This window comes from Poecilia formosa, unplaced genomic scaffold, assembly GCF_000485575.1.
Source record: "Poecilia formosa unplaced genomic scaffold, Poecilia_formosa-5.1.2 Scaffold312, whole genome shotgun sequence".
NCBI classification, from domain to species: Eukaryota; Metazoa; Chordata; class Actinopteri; order Cyprinodontiformes; family Poeciliidae; genus Poecilia; species Poecilia formosa.
The window spans coordinates 401,016-427,965 of record NW_006800251.1 but is presented as its reverse complement, the minus strand read 5'-3'; the positions used below and the strand labels follow the sequence as shown (position 1 = coordinate 427,965).

The 26,950-nt window shown below is 38.4% G+C and overlaps 2 protein-coding genes across 5 annotated transcripts in view; both read left to right on the top strand.

Moving 5' to 3' along the window:
- The first annotated feature begins 440 nt into the window (after nucleotides 1-440).
- On the top strand, nucleotides 441-15,087 carry kcng1 (potassium voltage-gated channel, subfamily G, member 1). The gene is made up of 3 exons (XM_007572979.2): nucleotides 441-656; nucleotides 9,125-9,964; nucleotides 13,750-15,087. The coding sequence occupies exons 2-3, from the start codon at nucleotides 9,182-9,184 to the stop codon at nucleotides 14,527-14,529; spliced, it is 1,563 nt and encodes a 520-aa protein (XP_007573041.1). The 5' UTR covers nucleotides 441-656; nucleotides 9,125-9,181; the 3' UTR covers nucleotides 14,530-15,087.
- A 4,631-nt stretch (nucleotides 15,088-19,718) lies between these two features.
- src (v-src avian sarcoma (Schmidt-Ruppin A-2) viral oncogene homolog) overlaps nucleotides 19,719-26,950 on the top strand; it is a 36,745-nt gene continuing 29,513 nt past the window's right edge. For all 4 annotated transcript variants that reach the window (XM_007572978.2, XM_007572977.2, XM_016661137.1 and 1 more), the window contains exon 1: nucleotides 19,719-20,160. The gene's annotated coding sequence lies outside the window, so the exon portion shown is untranslated. The remainder of the gene's footprint in view (nucleotides 20,161-26,950) is intronic.

Sequence of the window (26,950 nt, the reverse complement as noted above, 5' to 3'; positions counted from 1 at the left end):
GATTTTAAATAAAATGCACACATATTCATGTCATTTGTGAACATTAGGAACAGAAAAAAGTAGAAATTAACATTTGTAGCATTGTGAAACATTGCCTCTTCATCATGTACCTCATGATAGCATTTCCCACCACTTCTCTAAATTTGGACACCCTGCTGAGTCTCAGGCAGCCCACTGCAGCCCTTCCCTCCTCCTCTTCCTCCCTCGCCTTCAGTCGAGTAACCCACTTGACAAACATAAACCTTCACGTGAATTTACCAGCAACAGACGCAGAACATTCCCATTTAAAGGTGAACAGGAAGAACAGGATATGCGGTTGCCATGGAATTCTCTCAAAAGCTTTTGGCAAACTGGCACTTCCCACTTCTGATGTCAGCTCTCAGAGAAGGAAGCATGGAGAGAGGGAGGGTGAGGAAGGGAGGGAAGAGGGTGAGGAAGGAGTTCAGAGAAAAGAGCGAGAGACGAGGGAGAAGGGGAAGGGGTGAGGGAGCGAGCGAGGGAGGGAACAAGGGAGGCAGCCTGTTGCTCCTGATCATCAAACAGCCTCTTCGTACTCCACAAGCTCCAGCGCCTGTGTTGAGATGGAGCAGAGTTGAAGCAAGAAGGAAACACAATTCTTCATCTTCATGTTTCCTGAGCAAGGATACAAGAGCAAAGTAAGTATCTTTTCATTAAAAGATAAAGTAAATGTGATTTTTAAACTTTATTTTTCATGAGGGAAAGGATGCCGTTTCTTTTAAGCAAGTTTGTCCTTGGAGGAGTTTTGTCACAACTTAAAAATCACTCTGCAGTTTGGATATTTCCACAGCTATCTGGATGAAGGAAAAGAGAGCACTTGTTACCTGAGAGCTCTAGAGAAGATGTGCAGAAATTTTCCCCATCTTTTGACACCAACTGGAGTGGTGCTGCAGGGGAAACACGGAGCAGAGCAAACGTTTCCTGCGAAGTGAGCTTCTGATTCAGAAAAGGCATTATTTGTCTTTCACAGATTACAGTGATTTGCATGCTGGATGCTCTGCATGTACACCATGGTAACAAGGCTGCGGCCACATTGCAGAGTGTTATGGTCTGTAAACATTTGCTGATATCTGAGAGACAGAGTCCGGCTTAGACACTAGATGCTCTGCATCGTTGTCTGGATGGCCACTTGATATCACATTCACTCCTCAAAATCAAATTATTTTTTTAATGAGAATTGATGAGGGAGAAACTTTCACAGCACTGAGTCCTCAAACAGCAAAACCTGGCTGATGTTTCGAGTCCGTCCATCATTTCCAAGCACAGACCATGCTCTCACTTTTAAGATGATGGCAGATTATGGCATGTAATACGATTATATGTCCGCAGCTCTGATGCATGGCCCGAGTCTTTGGGGTCAGTGATATATGATATGTAATATATCAAAGGCTCTCCCTCCTTCAGGTAATTGTGACCATAATGAGATGAACTAATGACTTTATTCCTGCTCTAATAGAGTCTGTCTGATTCTCTTCCACAAAGAGGAAACCATAAAGTAATTAAAATATGCTGTTCTCAGGTACATTTTAGTGTAATCTTCAGCTTCCTCTGCAGTCATTGGCATACCTGGTTAAAAAGTGTAAAAAAAAATTAAAAAAAACCTGAACAATTTATACAATTTTATTCCAGAAACATAATCTCCTAACATTTCTTTAAAAACATGTTTTCACTTAATCTGTTTATTTTTAGCAAAATGCTGCACTTATTAATTCCTCAAAAATACATGAAACTGAAGCATTTTTTATTTTTGCTATTCTTTTTTAAGTTAATCAGAATGTCTTAAGAACTAGTTTAGAACATGGCTTTTAAATCAGGTGTTGGTTTTAAAAAGCCAGGAAAATAACTACAAGCTAATTGGTTGGTCTCAAGTCTCATGACAACCAGCAGACGCCATCTACCTGCCAACATGTTGTCTTTTTTGTCCAACAATCAGTTAAATGAAACAAAAATCGAGCTTCTTTGCATCAAACACTTCAGGTTGATATGGAAAAAAAAAGAAAAACCAATTAGAAAAGCACTTCATAACCACCAAGTTGGAGGATTTGTGATGCTGTGGGTCTGTTCCTCTTATTGTAATCACATAATGTCTATGTTTGGATTATCTGTAGCCTGTAGAGGAACGGTCAAAGATCCCTCTCTCTGGATGCACCAATTAGTTAAATGTTGTAGAAAAAGACGAAAGGCTGTAATGTCAACTAAATGTGGTTCTACATCAGCAAGATTGCTAAAAACTTTGCTCTTTGTATTTTTGTTAAAAGCAGTTTTCCAGTTTGTTACATGCATTCAACATTTTTCAATCTGAGATTGTGTTACTGAGATAAAAGGTTAATTTAAAAAAAAATAACATAATGTGTTGATATGTGTGGGGGGTGAGGTTCAATGTGAGTTAAAAAGCATGAATGAACGCAAATCTAATAGACTTTAACTCTAGCTTCATTTATATACAGAATGTGGTGAATTAATATTAATATTTGTGTGAAAATGTTGAGACATGCAAAATATTTCGTCAGTTTTCATTTTAACGCTGAGCATTAAACCAGGATGGGATGAGTCTCTTACTCCACTTCTTGATCTTCTTCAATTTGACTTCACATCCATCACTTCTGCTCAAAGGAAAGCCCTGTGGCTGTTTGTCAGCTCCATTCATTCCATCTCATCAACCAGAGCACTTCTTCACTCTCTGTGTTTTAGTGTTAAAAGTTCAATTTTTTTATTTTTTCAAACCAATCTGGAATAAACCATTGCCCTGGTCAATTCAGCCCACAGAGACCGAGTGAAGATCCTTTAAAACCTGGCAGACAGGGGAGGGTTTCCGCTGCAGGAGGATGCACCCATGCCGATCCTCCGAGACATTTATCAGCGCCTCCTCGACAAAAAGACTTGTTTACATGGCCCTGAGGCAGTTAGGTGGTCGCATGACTGCTGCCCTCACAGGAAGAAAAGGCATCAAAAAGATGAAAAATGATGCACACAGTCAATACAGGGAACCTAATGTTATGCAATCTTTATATAATCAAGTTAGATGAGCACTCACAAACAGCGAGAGTGTGCAATCATCCACTCAGGAAAGAAAAATGCCTGGGATGGAAAAAAAAATGTAATGTGATTATCGACTAAATCTGAAGTATTGATGTAAAGTTAGGATGTTGCTGCAATATTTTTCAGACAGGGGATAATATGGAGCAGCAGTGCTGAAATGTTTGGATTTGTTGGACCAAGGACAGACAGAACTGGCAGACAAACTGCAGACACAAAGTGATGGAGGTGCAATATTTCTGCTGGCTCTTTTCTCTGAACAGTTTCATCCAATTAAAAAGTTTTTTTTGTCTTGTTTTTGAATAGCAGATCAATTTTTTTACTTCCTTTCCTGATAAAACGAGTTTAAGCCTTTAGCTCTCTGTTGTTATATCAATTTCAATGACTGAAAGTGAGAAATATCCAGAAGATTGCCAGAATTTGGCAGAAGAGGAATAATGTTACATTTCGAATGCTGAAAGCGACATTAATGCACAAAATGTCCATCCAAGACAAAGATAGTGATGGAAAATGCTCTAGTTTAAAATTGAGTTTATCATGTCAGGATTTATATGCAGAGGAAGTCAGGAGATTTTTCTAAGTATTGTAGCTTGGAGACTTAACAAACCGGCAACCTGGTGGGATTTCAAAGTTTTATGGAGATCCGGCTTGGAATTTATCTCAGAGAGAAATGTCCAATTGAGACAAAAACTTTCATTTGAAACTGAAAAATTATGAGTGTCTTTTTTTCTAAGTTCTGATTCTGATTGTGCAAACTTTATTTTTCTTCATGTAATCAGATTTTTTTAATTGAGTCTCTAAATGTGCTACAACATTGTAGCAATCAAGATATTATTCCTAATACAGACTGGTGTCACACCATGAAAAAGACATTTCAAGCTAATGCAGTACAGAAGAGGAACGGAAGTGGAGAGAAATTACTTAGTGTTGAAGAGAAAATAAGGTCTCTATTACTAATAGCTATCAAAAGAAAACATTTGATAGATGATTTATGCTCACAAACAACATTGCGGTTACCTTCTTGGTCCATCAGTTGATGTTGCTTGAGCTTTGGTTGTAGTGTTGCCATGAGGTTTATTGTGTTCTTGTCCCACAAGTTTCAAGTTGTTCCTTCACTTTAATCCAAGGTTTCAGTTGTTTTATAGTCCTGGATTAAAAGTGTTTCCAGCAGAAATATCATTTTTGGAAATTAGGAGAAATTATTCTTCATTTTTTCCTCGGCGCTTCGACATGTTTCCATTACTGATGATTGCTGCAGTAAATCATTTAATCTATTTTTTTGTGTATCAACAATGTGACTGTGTGCGTCCATTGGAAATTTTTGTTGCTGTTTCTTAAGATAATAATGTATGACATGATTAATGTAAAATATTTCCAGAAAGTGAGCAAGCAACATGTCGTCATCCAGGCTTTTCTGTTTTAGTGGGCATGACACAAAAGGCTCCTTTTCTTTTGCAAGCTAGATTACTAATTTGTATTTTTCAAGATTTTTATGCTTTCGTCTCTAAAATATGAGGATATTTGTCTTTTAAGATCCTTCATGGTGCTGAAACTAACTGTATAATAGGAAGAAAGACAGGAAAAAACAGCCATTAGTGCTAACATAGCTCATGACTGGAAAACATTATCTCCTAAGAAGCAAAGAGCAACCCACAGCAGTGGACCACAGACTTGTGGAGAAGATTATAACCCCAAAGCTCGCCCTCCTTCCAGGGTTTTCTGTTTGCATTAATACCACCCACTTCCTGCTGTTTACAACTATTCCTACAGGAATTACTGTAGGAAAAGGTCTCTGGTTCAGATCTGCCTCTGGCGTGCCTGACTGTTTCAGTGTTTAACCAGATTTTAGTCGGAGACAAAGAAGAGTGAGACGGCCAGGTCTTGGCAGCTTTTACGGTCCATTAGAGAACAGTGAGCTGTTAAAGGAACAGGGAAAGAATTGGTTGTTGTAAAATTGGGCATTGTGCAAACTAAATGGTCTTCTAGAACATGATAGCTCTCAATTATCAGGTGATATCTGTCATTCTGAAGAACACCTCACAGTACCTTGTGGTTTCAAGCAAAATGGAAGAAAATAAGACAATCCTTTTCAGTCTGAACAGCTCGGGCTGTGTGAGTTTTGTGTGTCCAGAAACACTGACAAAAAGTCTGTTACTCATGAATTTACCATGTGTCTGTAATTCACAGAATGAGTCAAGCTGAATTGCAAATCCCTGATTCAGAGACAGATTGATCAAATCTGTTTTGCATAACGCTTCCTTCAATACTGTAGAACTACAAATAGTCGCAACTAATACAGCAGTACGGGTCTCTCAGGAGAACATGTTGCCATTCAACATATGCTATTTCTATAAACACACGTCTGATACAATCTCAACTGTTTCTTAGCTTCTAGATTCACAGTTTTTCTTTTAATTTAACAGCGACGGTTAACATGATCTCCCCCCTCAGCTGATATGGATGCTCTTCAAATTCTCCTGTGGATGGAATTGTGGGAAACGCAGTTCAGTCAGGAAGCAGAGACTCACAGGCCGGTGACTCACCAGGCAATCTGGAGAACATGCCCTGTGGCTTAGCTGCGATAACGCTGGCACCAAAAGAGGCCAGACCTCAGCCGATCTGGTGAGGAGAACAGCCTTCATCTCTCTTTCAGAGAGAGAGAGAGAAAGAGAGACTCCGTCACCCCCTCCTGAGGATGCATCAGAGCCGCGGCGGAGCAGAGAAAAGAGTTTAGAAATCGTTTCTGCGTCTGTGAAGAGACAAAAGCACAATCACTTTAAAGACAAAGTGAGAGATGAAGCAGGCCTCGGGGGGGTTAAGTGTGATTTAATCCGATTGGGGGGAGGCTGAAATAGACTCCATCACATCCACACTATAGAGGTGGGTTGTAGGTGTATGAATGACCTCTGCCACACAAAAGCAGGGACTGTGAAAAGTGTGAAAAATGAAAGAATTTACATAGTTTTATTTCTGGAGTTTATGTTTTTTTCCCCCAACTACAAACACTGGCTGATTTCATAATCAGGCAATGTTTCATACTGTTTTCTTTGGATTTCATAATCCAAAGAAACTTTGAAACTTTATTACAAAATGTTAATATTTGTGGCTTTAATGTTAGAAATGATGAAAAAGTTGTGTTGGTATTTGTTCCCATCAAGTTTTTCCACATCAAACAATTTATAGATAAACAGATGGTAGTTTTATGTCTTTTTTCTTCAGATTCACATTTAGCAGCAAGAATTAGAATGAAAATTCTTAGAATAAAAATTGAAATGAAGCAGAGAAGAGCTCAGTGAACAACATCTGGCTTCATGGGTGGAAGCTCCTGCTGGCTGTAATCAGTACGGCAAACAAAAGCTGACAGCGCAGGTGCTTAATAACCATTCGGTCGACACCCACTTCCCCATTTTAGAAGCCAAGACCTTCCTCCTAAACCCAAGCTGGCATTGCAGCATTGACAGTTTAATCTCTGACAGGCTAACCTGCCTCCCCCTAAATTACTGTAATTGATTCAATTAGTGTGTACATTGGCCAGGAGTTCCTTCTTAAAACGATGATGCACAGTAAAAAAATGCTGCCTTTTCTTCCTTCTTCCTCTTGTATTTTCTCTTACCTCTAAAGAAGAAAAAGCGTTAAAATATTGAGTTACTTTTTCTCAGCTCAACTCAGGGGGTATGGAAAATATAATCTCCTTGTAGCATACAGAAAACAGTTACATCAGTGAATTATCTAGCACTCAGAGGAACATCATTATTTATAATTCCCAGGCTGCAGTGGGTAACAGATGTTTATGCACACTGCAGGGGGATGAAACCGTTATCTCTCTATGCCTACTGTATCTATCAGTGACAGTGTTTAATGATTCATAAATGTCATATTTCCTGCTTCAGACGGTGAGAAAGACTTGAAGGGATGTTTTCAGTGCCACTTGTTAGCCTGTTTGGAGAATCTGCCGACATCCAGAGAGCGCAGCAGAAAGTATTTCAAGATCTTGATCATGTTATATCCTGCAATGACTTGAAGGAAAAATCTATTTTTTTAAAAATAAGCTGCTCATAACTATTGAATAATCTTTGTCACAGTAGGCCTGAATTGCTGTTAAATGTACAAATATTTTCAGACTAACGGCACACTTCCAGATTTCCTTTATTAAATATATTTTTTGTTTTTTGTTTTATTAGTTTTCACCATAACTGGAAAGAAATGATAGCTTGTCATGTTGTTTTTTCTAATATGTGAAGTTTTTATGTGGTGCCTAAATCAGGAGCACAGTTTCTCAAACTCATTCCCAACTCAACCTATTTGCACTTCATCAAATCACAGTCCGTGCATTTACATGCACAATATTATTTTTTCTGATTGCATCCAAAAACAGAAGCAATTTGAATAATTTTGCTGCTTGCAAAAGGTCAGAAATCTTAATATTTCCGTGCAGTTTAACTTCTTACCCTCGACTTCCAGTCTTCAGTAAAAATAATAACTCCTGCATGTAAATCTGCCATTAACACAACAAAACTGTGTCAGTTTGCTATGGCAAATAAGGAAACACCATTAAAAAATAAACAGAATACTGATTATTATTATAGTTTGAGCAAGGAAAAAAACTTAACATCCTGGTTATACACCATGGCTGTGTTTGGTCTAAGTGCATTTATCCCCCATTCAGCAGCTTAATCAAACTTTAAATAAATTAACAAAGTTCATAAAATTATGACCTCTTATTATATCATACTAACAATGATCAATCTATCTATAAAATAGAAAATATTTTATAGATAGATAAAATATTTAAAACGTTGACCACCAACGTTTTTACCATGTTGGTGGTCAAAACTGGTTTGAAATAAGCAAAGTTTTTTTTTATTATTTATGAAAAGACTAAAAGTGTAGTAGTTTAAAAGCATTGTTATATACTTCTTGTATACATATATTAGTGAACTGCTCTGGTGTGTTCTGGTAAAGAGGAAGCTGAGCTGAAATGGGAAGCTCTCGACTTACCAGATCATCTTCATTCTGAAGCTGAAATTTGCTTTTTTCATGGCTTGTTTGGGTCAAATTGAGGAAGTTGTGATCTCAGGTGTTTGACATCCTGATTGCCTCCCTTTGTAAGTTTACCAGTTGCATCCAAATGTGAGGAGAAACCAGGAAAAACCAAAACACATTGGAGGGAAATCCAGTTGAATTTCCAAAGAATATCTTTACAGTGTCACTGGGGAGACATGGGTCTGAGTTTCTTGGTTACCCCAGCAACCTGATCTGATCTGGCTGCACTATGTTAACTATCTGAGCTTTGACTTGGCCTTGGTCAGAAAGTTTCTAGCTTTCTTTTTCTCATTGAGGCTTGGCCTTTGTGCTGGCCTGTTGATGCAGTCATTCATCATCCATTTGACTGAAAAAGCAAACAGTCTGTTGGTTTCCTGCAATAAAAACAAAATCTGTATCAGGTGATATGGCCTCAAATATTTACTGGTATAATTTTCAATAAACATAGAATCTGAGCAAGTTTGTCAGATTAAGACTTTTACAAAAATCAGGGTTTTTTTTCATATTTGTTAAAACTGTTACCGAGTCTTAACAGTATGAGACATAATCTGTAAAAAGATTGATCAATTCCACCTACTATTGCTGTCTTAAGAAATATAGCTCCTCGTTAAAAAGAACCAATCAGAGCCAGGAGGAGAGTCTTAGCACTGCCAACCAACTTGTGTACATGCTGATTGATGTGCTAGTGGCAGGGAAACAGCTTATAGTTACAGGAAGCTACAGGAAGGGTACATAAGCTTCATTGACAGCAATAAGACCCTCCTCCTGGCTATGATTGGTTGTTTCTAAAAAGCACTGGAAGTACTGGGAGAAGAGCTTTATTTATTCACAGATTATCTGTCTCATGCTGTACTTCCACAACATAGTAACAGAAAAACATTTTTTCTAAAGGACACATACCTCAACTATAATTATCCATTGATATTTAAAGTATTCATCATCAATAAATGAGGAATCTGAGCATATCCCACAATAGGTGAACTTTCAGAAGAATTGTCAGAGTAACCAGTTTTATTCTCTCTTTCAGTCTGTGAGGGTGAGATCGCGCTGATGGGAGGTTGAGCACAGGGATGTGACAGTAAAGATGACCCTGTTGGCGGGTGATGGTTCTGACTACGACTACAGTGCCCTAAGCTGTGCCTCTGATACTTCCCTCAATCAACCTCCCCAACAAGAAGCAGAGGCTCGGAAGGGAGCCTTCTACAAAAGGGCCCAGCTCGCCCTGGAGCGCACCACCATCCCTGACAACACCGCTTTGTCCGGCGCCCGGAAGATCCACGCCATCATTAATGTGGGTGGCCTGCGCTACCAGATGCCTTGGACCACTTTAGAGGATTTCCCTCTGTCCCGCCTGGGCCAGCTGCACCTCTGCAGCAGCTTTGATGAGATTATGCGCATCTGTGATGACTACGACGTGGCACACAATGAGTTCTTCTTTGACCGCAGCCCCTGTGCCTTCAGGACCATCCTGACGTTCTTGAGGGCGGGTAAGCTGCGCTCCCTCAGGGAGATGTGCGCTCTCTCGTTCAGAGAGGAGCTCCTCTACTGGGGCGTCCCGGAGGAGAGCCTGGAGTGGTGCTGTCGCCGGCGTATGCTGCAGCGTGTGGAGGAGTTTGAAGCCATGGAGAAAGCAGAAGAAGAGGATGAACTTTTGGAAGACCTGTTGGATTCGGAGAATGGGCACAGGGAGCGCACGGCTGAGTCCAGAATCAACTGGTGCATGAACAAACTGAGAGACATGGTGGAGAGGCCTCACTCCGGCCTGCCAGGGAAGATCTTTGCTTGCTTGTCAGTGTTGTTTGTTACCATCACAGCCATCAACCTCTCCATCAGCACCATGCCGGCTATGAGAGAAGAGGAGGAGGCGGTGAGTAAAAGAGCATTTAACATATAAAATCATTTTTATTTAAATACAGCAAAGACGCAGGAACAAAACAACATATAGCCTACTTTATGGGCATCAATGTCTTTTTGTTTCTGGGCTTTTATTAATGCATCTGAAAAAATCTGGTTACAGAATAAACGTAATTTGCAGAGTAAACATAAATGGAACTGCTGTGTAAACAGTCTTAACCCACTTCAAAATAAAAGGATGATCATAAACAATTTTCCACAGTCAATAATCCAAATGTCAACACAGATGTCAAATTTACTTTAACTGAAAGTTTACAAAACAGCACTATAGAATTTATCCAGAAAATATATATACTTAGGGGAAGCTAAACATTTTTAACGAGCAAAACGACAAATTAGCTTAACTATTAGGATTAGTGGAAGTGTGTCCACCACTGCAAACAGGTTTTACTACAATCATTAATAATGGTATTCCAGCAGTTTTTCCTGGATTATTCCTGATCAGTATTGGCAATTTTTGATATTTTGGGAGTCATAATGGAAAATCTAATTTGAACTCTGCCAATTCTGATAGTAAGAGTGGTCTGGTATCCAGCCAGAGTTATTAAAAAGTCCTCAATAAGCATTCGTTAAAGAATATTTGGATAAAACAACAAAAAATGTTAACAGTAAGGAATGTGAAAAATAAAGAAATTCTTAACTGAAACTTTTTATCTGACCTGTCCAAATACAACTTCTGTTTCCAAGCTACCTTTTCATTCCCTCTCAAAGAAAAAAACAAACAAGCAATGACATTTTTCTGGTGGTTTACCTGTTATTCCTGCAAACATAAAGCAAGTTGCAGGAATAACATCATTGCTTTTCACATGTCAACATTCTCCCCACCTTCGTCTCCTGAGAAAACTTCATAAGCTCCTCTTCCTCAGCCTTAACTTATTAGAGAATAAAAAGATGTTCCAGGAAAGAACGTGATCCCAGAGGCAGCAAGTGTTGCTCTAGTGTGTTTTTCTGCATTAATGCTACTACCATAGAAGTGTAAATAAACTTTGCTGGAGGCATTGTCAGTCCCAGATGTTTCTGGCTTCTTGGTTAAGCCAGGAATCTCTGGAAACATTTGCGATTTTAACTCTGCTTTATAGAGACTCACAATGTTTCCCAAGTCTTAGTCTGGATGGTTCTGTTGGGTTTTTGATGCAGTAGATTACTGATCAGTAGACCAAACCAGAGATCTCAGTGGATTGCTCCGAAACCCTTTTCTGAAATTCATGATTCCTCAAAGGTTTTGTGAGGTTCTCCACAAATGTTAAAAGTTTTTATTTAAAGAATATTTTTTAAACAGTTTGATGATTTAAAAAAAAAAAAAACATTCTCAGGAAGTTATCCAGAATTTTTACCCCCTGCTCTTCAAAATTTTTACCTTTCCGAAATCCTGTTTTGTACTAAATTATTGAAAAATCAATTGCAGGTCTAAAGTGAAATTTTCCTTAACTTTTTTTTAATGTGCATATAAAAATAGTATTAAATCAGCATTAAGTTTCAAAAATAAGTTTTAAAATGGAGCTCCACAGACAAGTTTTTTTTTCTTTTAGTATTTTTAATTCTGTCTCCATTTATTTTATTTAATAACTATTGCAAATATGTTGCTTTATGGGATCATCAATAGATTCAACCTAACCACAGCTAGTTATGTCATGTTTCAATGCTGTCAAATTAAAAAAAGAAATATAAAAGAGAGACCACTGGAAGAGCAGCGGCACAGAATTGATGTTTTCCAGATTAGAAAAATATTCATAGACATCACAGGCTGTATTATTATTGCGTTTTACTTCAGTCACAGCTTTAATTAAAAACCTTAGCCTTCACTTTCACATAAAAGGAAAGTGGATTTTTAGCTATTCACACAGAAAAAGACAGAAGTTTTATAAATAAATCCTAAATCTGAGCTTTTACCACAAAATCTCAGTGACTGCAGATTATATTTCCAACTGCTAACAGGAAGATTTAAAAATGATGCAAAACAAGTTTCTTTAGATGCAAAAATGTGAACTTTTCAGTGTTAAACTGAAATATAATGATGTTAAAATCTTCTCTATTACACATTTCTAAACCAAGCCCAATCCCTGTTGATGAAAATGAATAAAAAGAGTTCTTGGGATGTAACTGAGTTCAAAAATTTAGTTTGAGCCAACAGGCCTCCCTTGTACTCACGCCTCATTTTTCTTAATATGTCTCTGCGAGAATGCTTAATTAAAAGTGGCAACAATCTGATTGTAACAGACTGCTTCTGGTTCCTGTCTGCCAGAGAAAGTTTTCAGCTTCTGCTGCAAGTTTACTCAACATTTCCTGCAATTCTGCAGTATTTCCATTATAATATCATAATATAAGCATTCCAAGTCTGTGATATGTTTACAACTTTAACCTTTCTGTTCCCTTCAAATGTTTCAACACAGTTTCAACTCAGCATGACATAGACAAACCCCTGTATTGTGTTTACCTACTTAATTTGGAAGTTTAGGCAAATTATGAAGTATTTTGTGTCTAAAACACAGTTATAAAAAATCCAGCTATTTAAGAAATACGATCTCTCTTAGTCCTTGATTAGGGTCCCAGTGGAAGCAAGGGGTATTTCAAGGACTGGACTTATTTCTGTAAATGTTTCTCTTGGCAAAACAGTTGAAATGACTGTTGATGTCACTTCCCACACTTTATTGGGTCATTCTCAAGATTTCTTTAAGTGAAGTCTTAGGCTATGTTCAGACTGCAGCCTGAAGCGACCCAAAACCAATTTGGTGGGGTTTGGGGTTTCTTGCGTGGTCGACACACTTACTACTTGTACGTGATCTCCTGTGTGAACTGCAAACGAGCTGAAAGTGTCCCGCATAGCAGTAGAGGGCGCAATAACATAACCCATAGATGTTTTTTGCCGACCGCCATTAAAAGAAGAAGTGTGTAGTGTTTGCGGAAGTAAATGTGGATGCTAATGGTGAAGCTTATCTTACAATTTGTAAGTTATTGTCCGACCCGTGCCAGCACACTAACAGCTTAATCTTCATTATCGTCCGCACTGCTTGTTGTTTTTCTTCCTGGTCGCGGATGTCAGGGCGCAGAATAGTGACGTTTATCGAGTATCATTCAGGTATCAATGACGTTCAGGTCTGATGAATGCGACCTGGCAGTACAGACTCAGGTCACATCTGAAAAGATCAGGTACGTAAGTTTTCTGGGTCGTATTCGAAAAAATCAGATCTGTGTTTTTCAGTCTGTCATGAAAAATCAGATACAGGTCGCTTAAGGGGGGGCAAAAAAATCGGAATTGGGTCACTTCCGGCTGCAGTGCGAACGGAGCCTTATTTGCATTTTTGAAACGATTATGGTGCGTTTAATTTACACTAGGAAGTTGGATTTTCTGGTTCCGAGTCAGAGAAGTTGACTAGAACTGGAATGATCCCTGAAGTCAGATTACTAACTCGGAAAGTCAGCAATCTGTTCTATAGTGCGAACAAGTTTGTATTAAAGAACAGCACAGCAACAGCAATGACTTGTATGTAGAGTCTGTTGTGACACAAATAGGTAAGTTAAGAAGTGGACATACATATTTTAAGGAAAGGCTATAAATTAATACAAAATATATGAATATAGGGGAAAAAAAACATACAAAACAAAATAAATCACCAAAAAAAAGCCATGTGTTGCTTGTGCAGCTGCATCCTGTTCTGGTTAGTTTCATGCTGATGTGGCTCCCTCTAGTGACTGTAACGTGCTGATGGGCGCAGTGAGAGATTTTTTTTTTTTTTACAGGGCACATGTTCCAAGATGTGCTACAACATCTTCATAGTGGAGACCATATGTGTGGCCTGGTTCTCCTTGGAGTTCACCCTGCGCTTCATTCAGGACCGCAGCAAGCTGACCTTCTTCAGAAAGCCTCTAAACCTGATCGATGTGGTGGCCATCCTGCCCTACTACATCACGCTGCTGGTGGACGGTTCGTCCAAGGGGGAGAAGCGCCTCGGCTCCGGCAGCAGCTACTTGGACAAAGTGGGCTTGGTGCTACGCGTCCTCAGAGCGCTGCGCATCCTCTACGTGATGCGGCTGGCTCGCCACTCACTGGGCCTGCAGACTCTTGGCCTGACGGCGAGGCGCTGCACACGGGAGTTTGGACTGCTCCTCCTTTTCTTATGCGTGGCGATTGCTTTGTATTCACCCCTTCTGTACCTGATTGAGAATGAAATGGCCGCCACACAGGAGTTCACAAGCATCCCCGCAACCTATTGGTGGGCTGTGATCACTATGACAACCGTTGGTTATGGGGACATGGTGCCAAGGAGCATCCCGGGTCAGGTGGTAGCTCTCAGCAGCATTCTGAGTGGCATCCTCCTGATGGCGTTCCCCGTCACCTCCATCTTTCATACCTTCTCCAGATCATATGTGGAGCTGAAGCAGGAGCAGCAGAGGATCCTGCAGAGGAGGACACACTTCCTGCTGCGTAGCCGCATGGCCGGCCTGGGCAGCAATCTCTCCTTAGAAAGTGACATCCTGTTTCCCATCGGGCCACCTGAAGCCAGAGAAATGAACAACTGAGACTGCAGTAGATGAGGACAACATGTGGCTGTCCAATTACAGGCAGAGTGGAAAGAAGATCAATGTCACCCATTGGACTTTTTTGCTTTTATCACATTGCAACAACAAACTTAAAACTGCAGTATTTAACTTATAAAGAACATGTTTTGTTTTTTGGGGGGTTTCTTTACATATTTTTTAAAACTGCCATCATGTCGTGACAGGGTAATATGCAAAAGATAATCTGTGAAAAGATTGATCTTATCCATCTCCATGAGCTAGTACTGGCATCTAAACAAATGTGCTTCTCCCAACCAAAAACAACCAATCAGAGCCAGGAGGAGGGTCTTAGCACTGTCAATCAAACTCATGTACTCGCTTCCCCCTGAGAAACAAACAACTTACCATTTAGCTGTGGCCATGACTGAGCATTTAAAACAGTCTATGCTAGCTGCAGTAGGGAAGGGAACGGGAGGGAGGATGAGCATCACCGCACCAGATTGTGATTGGCAGCGCTAAGTCCCACCTCCTGGCTCTGATTGGTTGTTTCTAGTTAGCACTGGGAGCACTGGACAAAGGCAAAGAAGCTTGATTTTCTTTCACATATTATCTGAGACAACATAATGACAGTTTCAATAAATATGTAAGAAACAGAAAAGAGAAAGTTACATATTCCTGCGTGAAGTGTATGAAAAATTGGATTTTCAGTGGTAGACCAACAAAATGTAGTGCATAGTTCTGATATGGAAGAAAAATATACATATTTTATTTTGCTTCTCTACCTAAAAACATGTGAAGGTGTGGCATCAATTTGTATTTAGCCTTTTTTTGTTCTGATACCCCTAAATAAACTCCAATGCAAACAAATACTTTCAGTTTAAATAACCCCACTTCACAACAAATGATTGACGCTCCAGAAATGTATACATATATTGTAATTTAATCAATTTTAACAGCAAAAATTAACCATGTGATTTGGTTAAGGGACAAATTATAAACAAAAATGCAAAATTATTTAACAGAGGGAAAAGTTGAGACATCCTAGCCTATAACTTCACACCCTTTGATAGAAACAGCCGAGTCATTCACAGCATCTCAATGAGACCAGGATCTGGGTTTATGTTTGGCCCAGGAAATTTGTACAAGCATTCATTTTTATAACACTGCCTGTTTTATGAGACTTATTTAAATCTTAACCTGAAGGTAATGCAGTCTTCTTTCTAACACTCTTCAGTTTCACTTCTGCAGTCGGGAGGAGTCCAAACTAAATGTCTGAAACACAACAAACCTCCTTCAAAATGCTGAGTTATGATTTTCCAATCATGTGCGCATGATGTGAGATTTTTTCCAGTCTAAGTAACTAAATGTGGTAGTGAATATTCAAATGTCCAGATATGTTAGAAAAGCAGGCAGTCAAACCAGTCATAATTTTTCTTTTTACAACTGTACAATTCATACTTAAATCAATTACTTACAATAATTACTGAGACAGACTGAAATTTAAATACAAATATTCCAAATCGATCCTAGTTATAAAAGCAATGCAATTTCAGTTTGTAACAACAGTTGGTAAAAAGTTAGACTCTAACATTCTGTAATTTAATCTCAGCATAAATGCATCTATTCTGCCACAGACATTTTGGGATATCAGAGTAAAAGGCCTTCAATTCAAAAGAATGTCACAATTATCAGGTCTTTACTTGCAAAAGGTGTTGAAAATGTTTTATTGTTTGTGTTCCACTTCACAATTACATGCTACTTTGTGTTGGTCTATCGTGCAAAATTTCAATGAAATACACTGAAGTTTGTAGCTGTAAATTTAGAAAGGCGCTGTTGGTGGATTATGTGGAGACAAAACAAAAAACAAAAGCAACTAATGGTTTTCCTTCAGGAAAATCAGGTTCCTGTGTAGCATGAAAGCACCTGGCAAAAAGGAAAAACATCAAAGCATCTATGACGCATTTCAGTTTAACAGCTGAAGGCTTTGCAAAGCATTGAAAATAAGTCGAAGCCATTGTATTCAATTAAAAATGTAGGTACAAAGACTTTGCTCAAGATCAAGCTGAATAACAAACAATTAGCTGCATGTGTCTAATTATGCAACTAATTCTGCTGTTAGTCACGTTATAGGGAGCTTTTGCATCTAGTTTACTAAAAGCAATAGGAGTTTTTTGAATGAATGGTCCATCCATCTCTCCCCACACACACAACCAAACACACACCAACTCTCCTGATGAGCATTCTGCTGATTAGATTAGATATATTTTTGAGAAAACTAAGAATCAATTTTTTTAAAAAAGAAAAAGAAAACAGAAATTTCAAAATTCATTACCTCTTTTTTGTTTGTTTTGCTTCATGACACCCTACAGGTCATGTCGAATATTAAGGTTAGAAAAATTTTAAAAATATATATATATTTGCATTTTGCATTGCAGAATGTTAACTAAGTTGTAAATAAAAAGACACAAGAGCAAAGGACAGAAAATATAGAAGGCCATGTCATGTCATTTACACACAAACAGGCTGTTTCTCAGCTGATTAAAAGTTTAAGAATATAGATACATAATCCTCTAAAAATAAAAACAACAATAACAAATTATGAGATGTCATAAAAGTACTCAGTAAAGAGTATTCCTGTTGAGAAAGTTTCGCCTTGTGGTGTGGACGGCTTCTCAAAGGTTTCACTTTTTACAAAATCTGAATCTGCAGCTTGGGGGTGTCCAAAGTGTGGCCTGAGGGCCATTTGTGGCCCTTGGATTGATTTTCTTTTACCCCCCAACTCCAGTTAAAAAAAGATATAATTTTGTTTATTAAACTTTTATTTATAAAATTATTATTGACATTGTTTTCTTGAAATAGAAAATATGAAGTTTGCAAAGCATTAATCATTTTACAACCAAACTTTTATAAAAAGCAGAACCATATTTATCCAGAGATTTTACTGAAAAATCCGGTTTAACTTTTGTGTAATTTATTAAACTCAGCTTAACATAGTGAGTGTTTTGAAAGAAGATCCAAATTTTGCTTTTATAGCTAAAAGCAAATTTGCTCAAATGAGCCCAAAAGAAATTGAAAATGGATTTTCAATTTTGGACAATTTTAAATTTTTCCAAATTTTGCAAATGTTTTGTTTGCAAAAAGGACTTTGCAATCAAGCAAAATCCTTTTTAAGTTTTGTATCTACAAACAGAAAAAAAAGCTATTTGCTTTATTTTAGTCTTTTTCTTCTTTCTTTCTTGACTTTTGAAAACTTCTGACTTGATAATTTTGACCCACCTGACAACATTTTTTGGAGGCCTCTGTTTTAGTCAAATCCATTTTTTTCCCTTCCAAGGAATATCACAACTGAATATGTGGTCAGTCCAGGATTGGTTGTGCACAAAAAAAAAAAATAATTATGAAGGACACAAAAAGTGGGAAAGGAAAAAAGCTGTTTCGAAAAAGCAATGCATTTCAATAAAATTATGCTACAGCAATATGAAGTCCATGTAAAGTGTAAGAGTTCAAGCCAGACTCTTAGTTATCGGTGTTAAAATCTTAAAATACACTCTGGTGTAACATAAAGAGCATTGGTAATGTTTATTTAGGAAACCATTATTTTTTTCCGAATTTAAAATCTAATTGATTTGAGAATCCATGGTGCAGATTGTCTCAGTGTAACTCAGCAGAAGCTGCTGTGTGTTTATCATAAATCCTAAAGCCGTAACGGATTTTCTGCCCAAGCTCAAACTTAATCCACTGAGTGTTTCCTGAGTGACTGTGAAAACTCTCAAAGTTTATTATACTCTGCTCCCCAGCACAGTCAGCATCTACATATTAATGATGTTGTGGTAATTATCCTTCGTCCTCTCAGCGATGCTTCATATGCAATTTCTGAAGATGATTGTCTCTAAAATTGCTGCTGTGGCTGTGAATAGCTGTTTATAAATGAGTTCCCCCGTGGACGTGGATTACACTGGGTTTTTGTCTTTTTGTGTATAATGCTGTCTGATTGCTTCTCATTCTGACACAACATTTGCAGATCTGAGCTGGAATCCAAAGTCTGGGTGTCCAGGTTTTGCCTGTGTTTGGATCCGAAACATAAGTAGTCAGGAAAAATGTAATGTTGTCTGTTCAATTTTTAAAACTCATTAAAGAATAAGAAACGACAAGTGATAAGGGAATTTTTGATGGCTGATAGTTCTTCACCTAAGAGATTCATACATGAAAAACATGGAAACATCACATCTAGGGAAAACGGACCATTGCTGCAGGAGTTTATAGAATTCTATTTGTTATAAATGTCAAACTTAGAGTTTGACAATAGTTGTGATACAGGATAGGCAAAGTAGAATAAACAGTGGTGAAGTTACAAAGCTTAGTATCAGTTCTAATACACATTTTTCTCAAAATTCACTGAAAACTTAAAAAAAAACTCAAAAAGAAGAAAACAGAACAAAAAATACAATCACTCCCAAATCGTGACACTGTGAAAGTACAGAATATATGATCAAATAGCTTTTATTAATAAATTATCCAGCAGCCACACTTAATTTGAGTGCTGTTCATGAGATTTATTTTTTAAACTAGTAGGTTCTTTCTATAGATTTTAAATTTATTTTAATCATCTTATTCACATTTGAATATTTTATTGAAGTGTTATCCTTGTGAATCATGTTCGGCTCGCTATATGTTTGCTGTTCTGTATTTATTGGGGAAATCCAGTGCATTTTTTTATTTTATGGCGTAAAATAAAGAATACCTCATACAGGCAGTGCAACTACACATTATTCAGGTGGATGCGAAAACATAAATAAATATTCCATTCAGATGATGTGTTCTCCCGTTTGAACAGTAGAGGGCAGCCTTGTTCTAAATAATTCCTTTTAAACAAAGCAAAGATAAGAAATTTCGTTTTTCTGTAATTGTGAGACTTTTTAGTCCATACCAGTCTTTATTTTTAGTTTTCCAGTAGATGACACGAAATTGAAGAATGGTTGTAGAATTTCTTTAATAAATAATTAAATGGTAATTGTTGTGTTTAGTCCTGGAAAATGCAGACACTGGGTGAATCACAGTCAGACATCAGGCGCAGGTTGGGACCTGCAGCCTCAGGTGAGGAGGCGCTCATCAGAGACGCCATTCAGCCAAATCACAGGAAACCTGTGCGTAAAACCTCTCTGACCAATCAGAGCCTGAGAATCCACAGAGGCCCCGCCCCTCGCCCTGCCCCTGCACATCCCAGTGTTTTGATCCCGGTTTGTTTCTGTGTTTTTGCTGCAGAGGATCACAGCGTCGCTCGGCTTTTTTCACGGATCTCTGTGGTCCACGCTTGTCCACCTTCTTGTTTTCTGTCTGTCTGAGTTAGAAATAAAAAATTAAAATAAAAAGATGTCTCCTCAGCTCCGGAGGGTTTCCCCATCATGACCTCACCGGGCCGCCGCCGCCGCTCCTCTTCACCGGGATTCCTCACCGCTCCTCAGTGAGCCTGGCTTCATTGTGGCACCTCCTCGCTCCGCTTCAATCCGCTGATTTTTTTATTATAATATATATTTTTTTATTTCTGGATCTGTGAGCTCGAAGTGTCGCTGAACAGATCATTGATGTTTTGACGCCAAATTTGGACCTCCAGAAGAGAGAAGAGACTAAATCTCCAGCAGCCTGTTCTTCAGGGTGAGTAGCAAAAACTTGTTTTTCTTTTTTTCACAGACTTCAGACAGAAGTTCATGAAAAATGAATGAGATCTCGGATGCATCAGTCTCAGCTTTGTGTCTTGAATCTTATCTTATCTGCACACTGTTGCGGTTTTTTTTCCTTGTTCTTACAGTAAGTTGTTGGGGCAGTGCCAGCTGCTCCAACATTTCTGGTTCTTAGGAAATACGTTGCATACTTTTCATACCTCTGCACATTATGAGACAATCACACCACACCTTACTGGATTCCAGCAGCGGCGACAATTAATTAACATCAATAAAACTTCACTCAAAGACTAGAACAGCATTCCAATATGAACACTGTAAATAATATGGAGAACTTAATTAATTTGGCAATTTCAGAGGCGGATTTACTTCGACCTAAATTAGAAGACAGGTGTGGAATCCCTTCTTAGTTTTATTTTTAACCCTTATTTAACCTTGACTTGTACTTCTTGTTGCTATTTCACAGGTTTGTTTAACAAATACACTCTTTTCCTCTTTTCAAAACGTTTTTTCTAGCCACGTGTTTTATAAACAGTGATGTTTTGTTTTTAAATTTGATCTGAAGCTGTGAATAAAAGTAGTTTCTGGAAATATATGAAAGATGACAACGGCTGTTGTCATTTCCTTGGAAATAACAGCATTTAAATATTTTTGATTCACTATTCTAACTAGAGTTTATTCTTGTAATTTACCATTTGAATTTCATATTCATTTTTAGGGCATCAACTATTATGTTTCTCAAAGTTTATGTAAGTAAAGTTTTGGTTTACCAGAATGGAAAAACTTAACTAAATTAACTCTTCTATGAAGAAACCTCACATTTCAGATCACCAAATCTGAAATTGTACAGTTCTTAATTTCACCTCATTTATTTAAAACAGTTCAAATACATCTTTTTATATGTGAAATTCAGTAGTTGTTAGTTTTTCAAATAACAGGTCTCACACATATGTCTTGGATCTTACAGTGCATTAAAGGAGTCAATTTCCAATTTGAGCAGCTAAACAGAACCATGTCTGTTGTAATTGTGAAATTAAATAAGAGATCCACCAAGAAGTAATCCAGTTATATTCCTTTTAAAATGGCATTGATAGGTAACCGGCCAATCAGACTAAAAAGAGCGTTTTTTTCTGATCTGTTATTGTATCGTTTGAAGGGTTATTAAATCAAACTAACAAAACTGTGACTGTGATGCTGTGACTGAGGAAAGAAGACTCCTCAGCTATTTTCAGTGTCAGGTGTTTTAAAATGACGTCAGCAGGATCTATTTAAAAGGAAACTGTAATTTTCTGTGACGGGTGTGTCTGCTGTTCATTTAGGCTGTAAGTGAGAGAGAGAGCTGTTCAGCAGATAACAGGAAGGCTGAATGGAGGAAAGCATAGAGGCTTTGTGTTTTTCCTTTATGCTTTTAGCTTTTGTCTTGCTTGTCAACTGTGGTTCGTTTAGTCATTCACCAAAAATGGATCAAACGGATTTTTCCATCTCAAGCATAATTTTTCTATTATTATTGGTCATTATTAAGATATAATCACTGTATCTTCAAACCCATAACACACACTACTGGGGCTCCTTAAATATGAAGAGTTTTTCAAAAAGAAGCAATATGCATTAATCAGATGTCTTCCTAACTAATGCATGTATTTTAAATGCTAAAATGGTCTAAATCTCACATTTTTGCTGATTTAAAACCTGAAAGGCAGCAACTCGTGAAAATTTACTGATCATTTTTCATCAAACATTTTGTTTACCAGAAGGATTTTGATCAGAATCAGTCACTAAATAATTTTTTATAAACTTTTAAAAGAATAATGTATGAAAATGTTCAGGGTCGAGGCAGTAATGGGGCTAAAGAAAATTTTGAACTGTCATGTAAATTTGGTTTTGTTTTGTATCATATATGTTGAGATCTTTTTAATCTAACTCATAAAGAGCAAGCAGAATAAGATAAAATTTAAAAAATGACAGATAGCATAGATTTCTAAAATATGCATTTCTTCTGCTGAGATATGTTCACTAGTACTTTTTCAAACCAGGAGTATCAAACTAATTTTAATTTTGAGTAATATAAGGATAATGAATGTTATCAAGGGCTGGTTTTGCTGGAATGTATTGATAAAACCCATTAAGAACCTGTTAAAATATGAATGAATAGCTGCCTCTGCATACAGTAAATTCTTAAAATTAAATAATATTGAACATCTCTTGACATTTATCACCACCTCCCAGATTTTGTGATTGTTTTTTGTGATTTCGTTTGCAATCAAAATTCTGTTCCTGCTTTAGAAATATTTTAAATGTTTTTGACCATATTTGCAGAAAATTTGTAATGAACTCACAATTATGCATTAGCGAGAAAAAAAAGCAAAAAAAAACTGGAGGGACTGATGTAATTCGGCAGCATACAGATAAAACTGCTTTGAATTGATTGATAATATTATATTTTATGACAACTTTTTACTTGAAGTGTCTATTTATTCTAGAGTTTAGAGGGCCACATAAAAAGCTATGGTGGGCCGGATTTGGCCCCCGGGCCTCAAGTTTGACAGAGATGGTGCGATCCCGTGTGACTGTAGTTTAGATTAACTTGATCTGACGTATTTTTGGGGCTCTGTGCGGCGGCCCACCTTTACCTCAAGGCTAGGACCGCCTCTGGAGATGCTGACTGTACAAGCCACGGTTTCCGTTCCCACAACCCCACACACTTTAACCGACACGCTTCAGGATTAGCTTCTCCCACTCAGCATGGCTCAAATGTCCAAATATTGACTGTCTGTGGTGAAACTAATAATAGAAAAAGACTGGATGTGCCAGCGAGAGCCTCAAACCAACTGGACCGCAGCGTTTTTGCCTGATTTTGAATAATAATTCAGTCAATTCCTCCTCCTGCTTACAGTATACACATCAGGCCTGAATCGATGCCAGACCACTGATCCAGGATCTGCCTTCATTACTGGAGATAATTCAACCGGGTTCAGCGTCTAGACAAGTTGTTCCTCTCAGACACTTAAGTAGTGGCCTCCCTGTTCATGGACGACGTCAAACTGTCTGCATTTTTCCTTCCTGACATTGATATATAACGCTTGGCATACACACACACACACACACACACACACATACACAGTCAAAGCCTGCTGTGCCACTATATCAGCGTGTTGCCACAGCTTTTTGATCTGCCTTAAACCTAAATATTGCACATAAACCCCCGGCTTGTTTTTTCCCCTCGCGCTGTAATCCGTTCTGAAATCTGAAACCTTTTTTCCAGAGACTTGTGTCGAAGCGCCATTAGATGAGTTTTCATGGAAATAAAAATGCTAATTCTCGTGATCATCAGGAGTGCATACGACTAATCCTCCAGATTCTGCCAGAAGGGGTTTTTGCTCTGTTTTATTTTAATTTTTTAGACATTTTCCTGAAAGAATTAAAATGTTATGCAGCAGGCAAAAGAAAACCCACTGATTTCCCTTGTTTTTAGCATTACGGAAACTGATGCTTCTGCAAACACTGGCTCAACAGACCATCCCTAATTATTTCTCTCTGCTGCAGTGTATATTATTTTTTTCTAAATTGCTAATTGATGCCAGTTTAAGGAGCTTCCTGCAGTGTTAGTGGTGCAGCCAGCTGATGCTGAGCGAGAAGCAGCTTGAAAAGGTCCGTTGCATTTCCTCAACTGTCAGACTTCAACTCCGCAGAGGGGACCTAATGCTCCCTGGAATCCCATGAATGCATCCCAGAGAAAGCCAAAGATGTTTGTGTCAGCTCCAATGAGATTGCTGGAAAGTGCCTCTTGAGGTTCAAATTCCTGCTAATTGGCAACGTGGCCAGGCACAGACGCCTTTGTTCACTAATACAGGAGGTTTCTGTGTGTGTCAGGCTGATACACTGAGCCTGGCATCAATGAACTGTTTGTTTTTTTGTTTTTTTTTTTGTTGTTTTTTTTCTGAGCTTGCTGCTCCCGGAGCATCGATATCGGCGTTAGGACAGGTCACTTCCACTTATTTAAAACTACCTCTGTAACCTTTCTCTCAGGGATTGCAAAAGAAAGATTCAGGGTGGTCCACAACTCTAGATTGCATGGCTAACAGGAATCTTTCGAGTCAAATTCAATAAACTGCTTTTAACCGCAATGAAGCAAAAATGTGCAGGCAAGTTAAACAGACTGCAGTTGAGCTTGCAGCTTGATGACTTCATTTAATTTTGCGGGTGTCCCATTTCCCTTTAGGACCAGTGCGGATTCACTGACACTGAGCTGGGAAGATGTAATTTAAATTTTTATGATATCATAAAGAATACAGTCCTGGTAAAAAGATATTGGGCGCTCTTCAATTGCAGGGTTTTAGAAATGATTTAGTCTTCTACAGTTATTTCAATTTAACATGAAGTGTAGAAAAACACAGATTTATCATCATTATATATTAAATGAAGACTAAAAGGATGGCCTTTCTGCACCCAGTAGATTTAGGAGAATGAGTAGCAGCAAATTAAATAAAATAGAATAATATACTTTATCTTCCCTGGTGGGGAAGCTAAAAACTAAATAAAAATACTTGGTCAAATTTAGTGGGTTTTTTTGCAGTAAACTTGTTTAGTTTCATCATTTTGTAAAAACTAGAATGGGTTTCCACACAATGTTCTGGCAAAGTCAACTATTTCGGGTTTAATGTGATGAATGCTTTTGCAAGGTACTGTAAAGTTTGGCCTGAATTGGGTCGTCTACGCAGTGAAGGCGTGTTTTAAAATGAGTCGACATGTTTTCAACAATGATGTGAGACTGGAAAAGTCAAACAGAAAACTTGTACATCTGGTTATTGTTGCTGAAGGCGATTCAACAAGCCACTGTACTTAGTCTGTCACGCTTGGTTTTCAGTTTTGTCTTTTTGTCTTTGCTTAGTAAATAAGGGCCTTATGGATTCTGTTGTGTTTTTGAACGTTTGAGGTTTGTCTGTGGTGAACATCAGATTATTACGCTCTGATATAAAGACGTTCAGAATCTAAGGATGCGGGCGCTTTCTTTTTACGATAACTGTAAATCCACTGGAACAGAAACAGAAACAGCAGCTCACAAATTACAGGAATTGTGAATAAGCCTCTACTGTAGCAGCAGCTGTAGAAATTTGAGCGTGCTTTTTGTTTTTCTAAAGAAGCATGATCCCCGTTTGGTTTCAGAGCTCTGAACCAACAAAAGAAAACCGCGGTGTGATTCCAGCACCGATCTCCTTCGGTTCCCTGCTGACTCGGTGTAAAGGCTCTCTGAGCGAGAGAATGTCAGAAACGGATCATGTATCCAAAAATGGGACATGAGATTTGCGATTGCGTCCCGCTGACTCAGGCTTTTGAATTTTTTATGCTGCAGACACGAAACGTCTGTCGCTCTGGCCCAGATTTGGTGCTAATTAGTGTCCGGCTTGGTACTCGGGCATATGGCTGAGCATGGGAATGCTGCTGCCACCTGTTCTCACATCGCTCCCGTCCTGTTGCTCTGTTTCTCTGCTTCTGTTTGAAACTGAAGCCTCAGTGGCCTAGTTTGGCTCTTTTTCACGTCTTTGTTGCTTTGTGAGCTCTTTGCTCTGCTTTTCGGTAGCGATGCTCCAATCTGATATTAACATCCGTATCGGCCTTGATATTGAAAAAAACTTCTAGATCAGGTATTGGTGACAATGTGCCCGATCCAGATCGACGCCACGTTTTAATAATTTATTTAACAATAAATTTAGAATTCCTAATTGCACTTTTTGAACCATTTGAAAGAAAGTTATTCGCAATATATTTTTACTAGGTGTGCACTGATTGCAGTCTTTTGGCCAATCTTTAAAGATCCAGATCGTGCTGAGACTGATTTATTGGTGCACTCCTAAGTTTTACATGTTTAGCTGAGGCAGTCAGTCTGTTCCTTTTGTCAGTTTCAGTTTCTTTATTTGAAATTGGCTGACTGAACAAATTAAAGCTGAGTTCTTTTTACACGTTTGGCCAGTATTGGTGCATTTAAGTGTGCAGAGTTATCAAATAAATTTGTAATTCAGTTCATTAATGTTTGTATTTAAAAAGAGAAATGTTTTCAGTAAACTCAGCGCTGTTTTTCTGTGTCGAGTCGGTATCGTCTGATACTAAACCTCCGATATCTGTATCTGTATTCTGAAGTTAAAAAAGTGAATCAGTGCATCCCTACTTCTCCGCGGCCTTGCTGTTAACTGACAGTTTCTGAATTTCACTCTGTTTGACAAAGATTTAGAGACGGTTTCCACCCCAAAGATGACCGCTGCATAATAAAGGCGGCTGAATAGTCTCGATGCATAGTCCATTCACTCTGAAATATTCCTCTAAGCTCTCAATCTCTTGGCCATTTGAATGAAGCACCAGATAGTGTAGATGCAGACAAACAGAGGATGGCTTGTATCCTCCCAGGATCCCCTGGCCACTTCCTGTCCCTCTGCTCTGGGAACGGGCCAGGGTGACACAGGCCACCCATCTCCCGCTCAATCCACCCACTGTTGCCTCAGTGGAAAAGCGGTCCCTCTCGCCCCCTTATTCCCGCCGCTCTGCGCACATTTTCTTGTGACAGGAAAAGAGTCTTTGGCTTTTAGAAAAGATGCCTCTGTGTGCGCGGCTTTGTGTAGGCGCAGCTGTGCGTTTAAAACGTGCCGGTCTCCATCCTCTGAGAATCACCACAGTGTACATGGGATGGAGAGGAGGTTTTAGTGGAAATTGGGGATTCTTTTAGACTGAGCCTCCGGTCCAAACAAATCTATTTATTCCAGCAATATCAGATG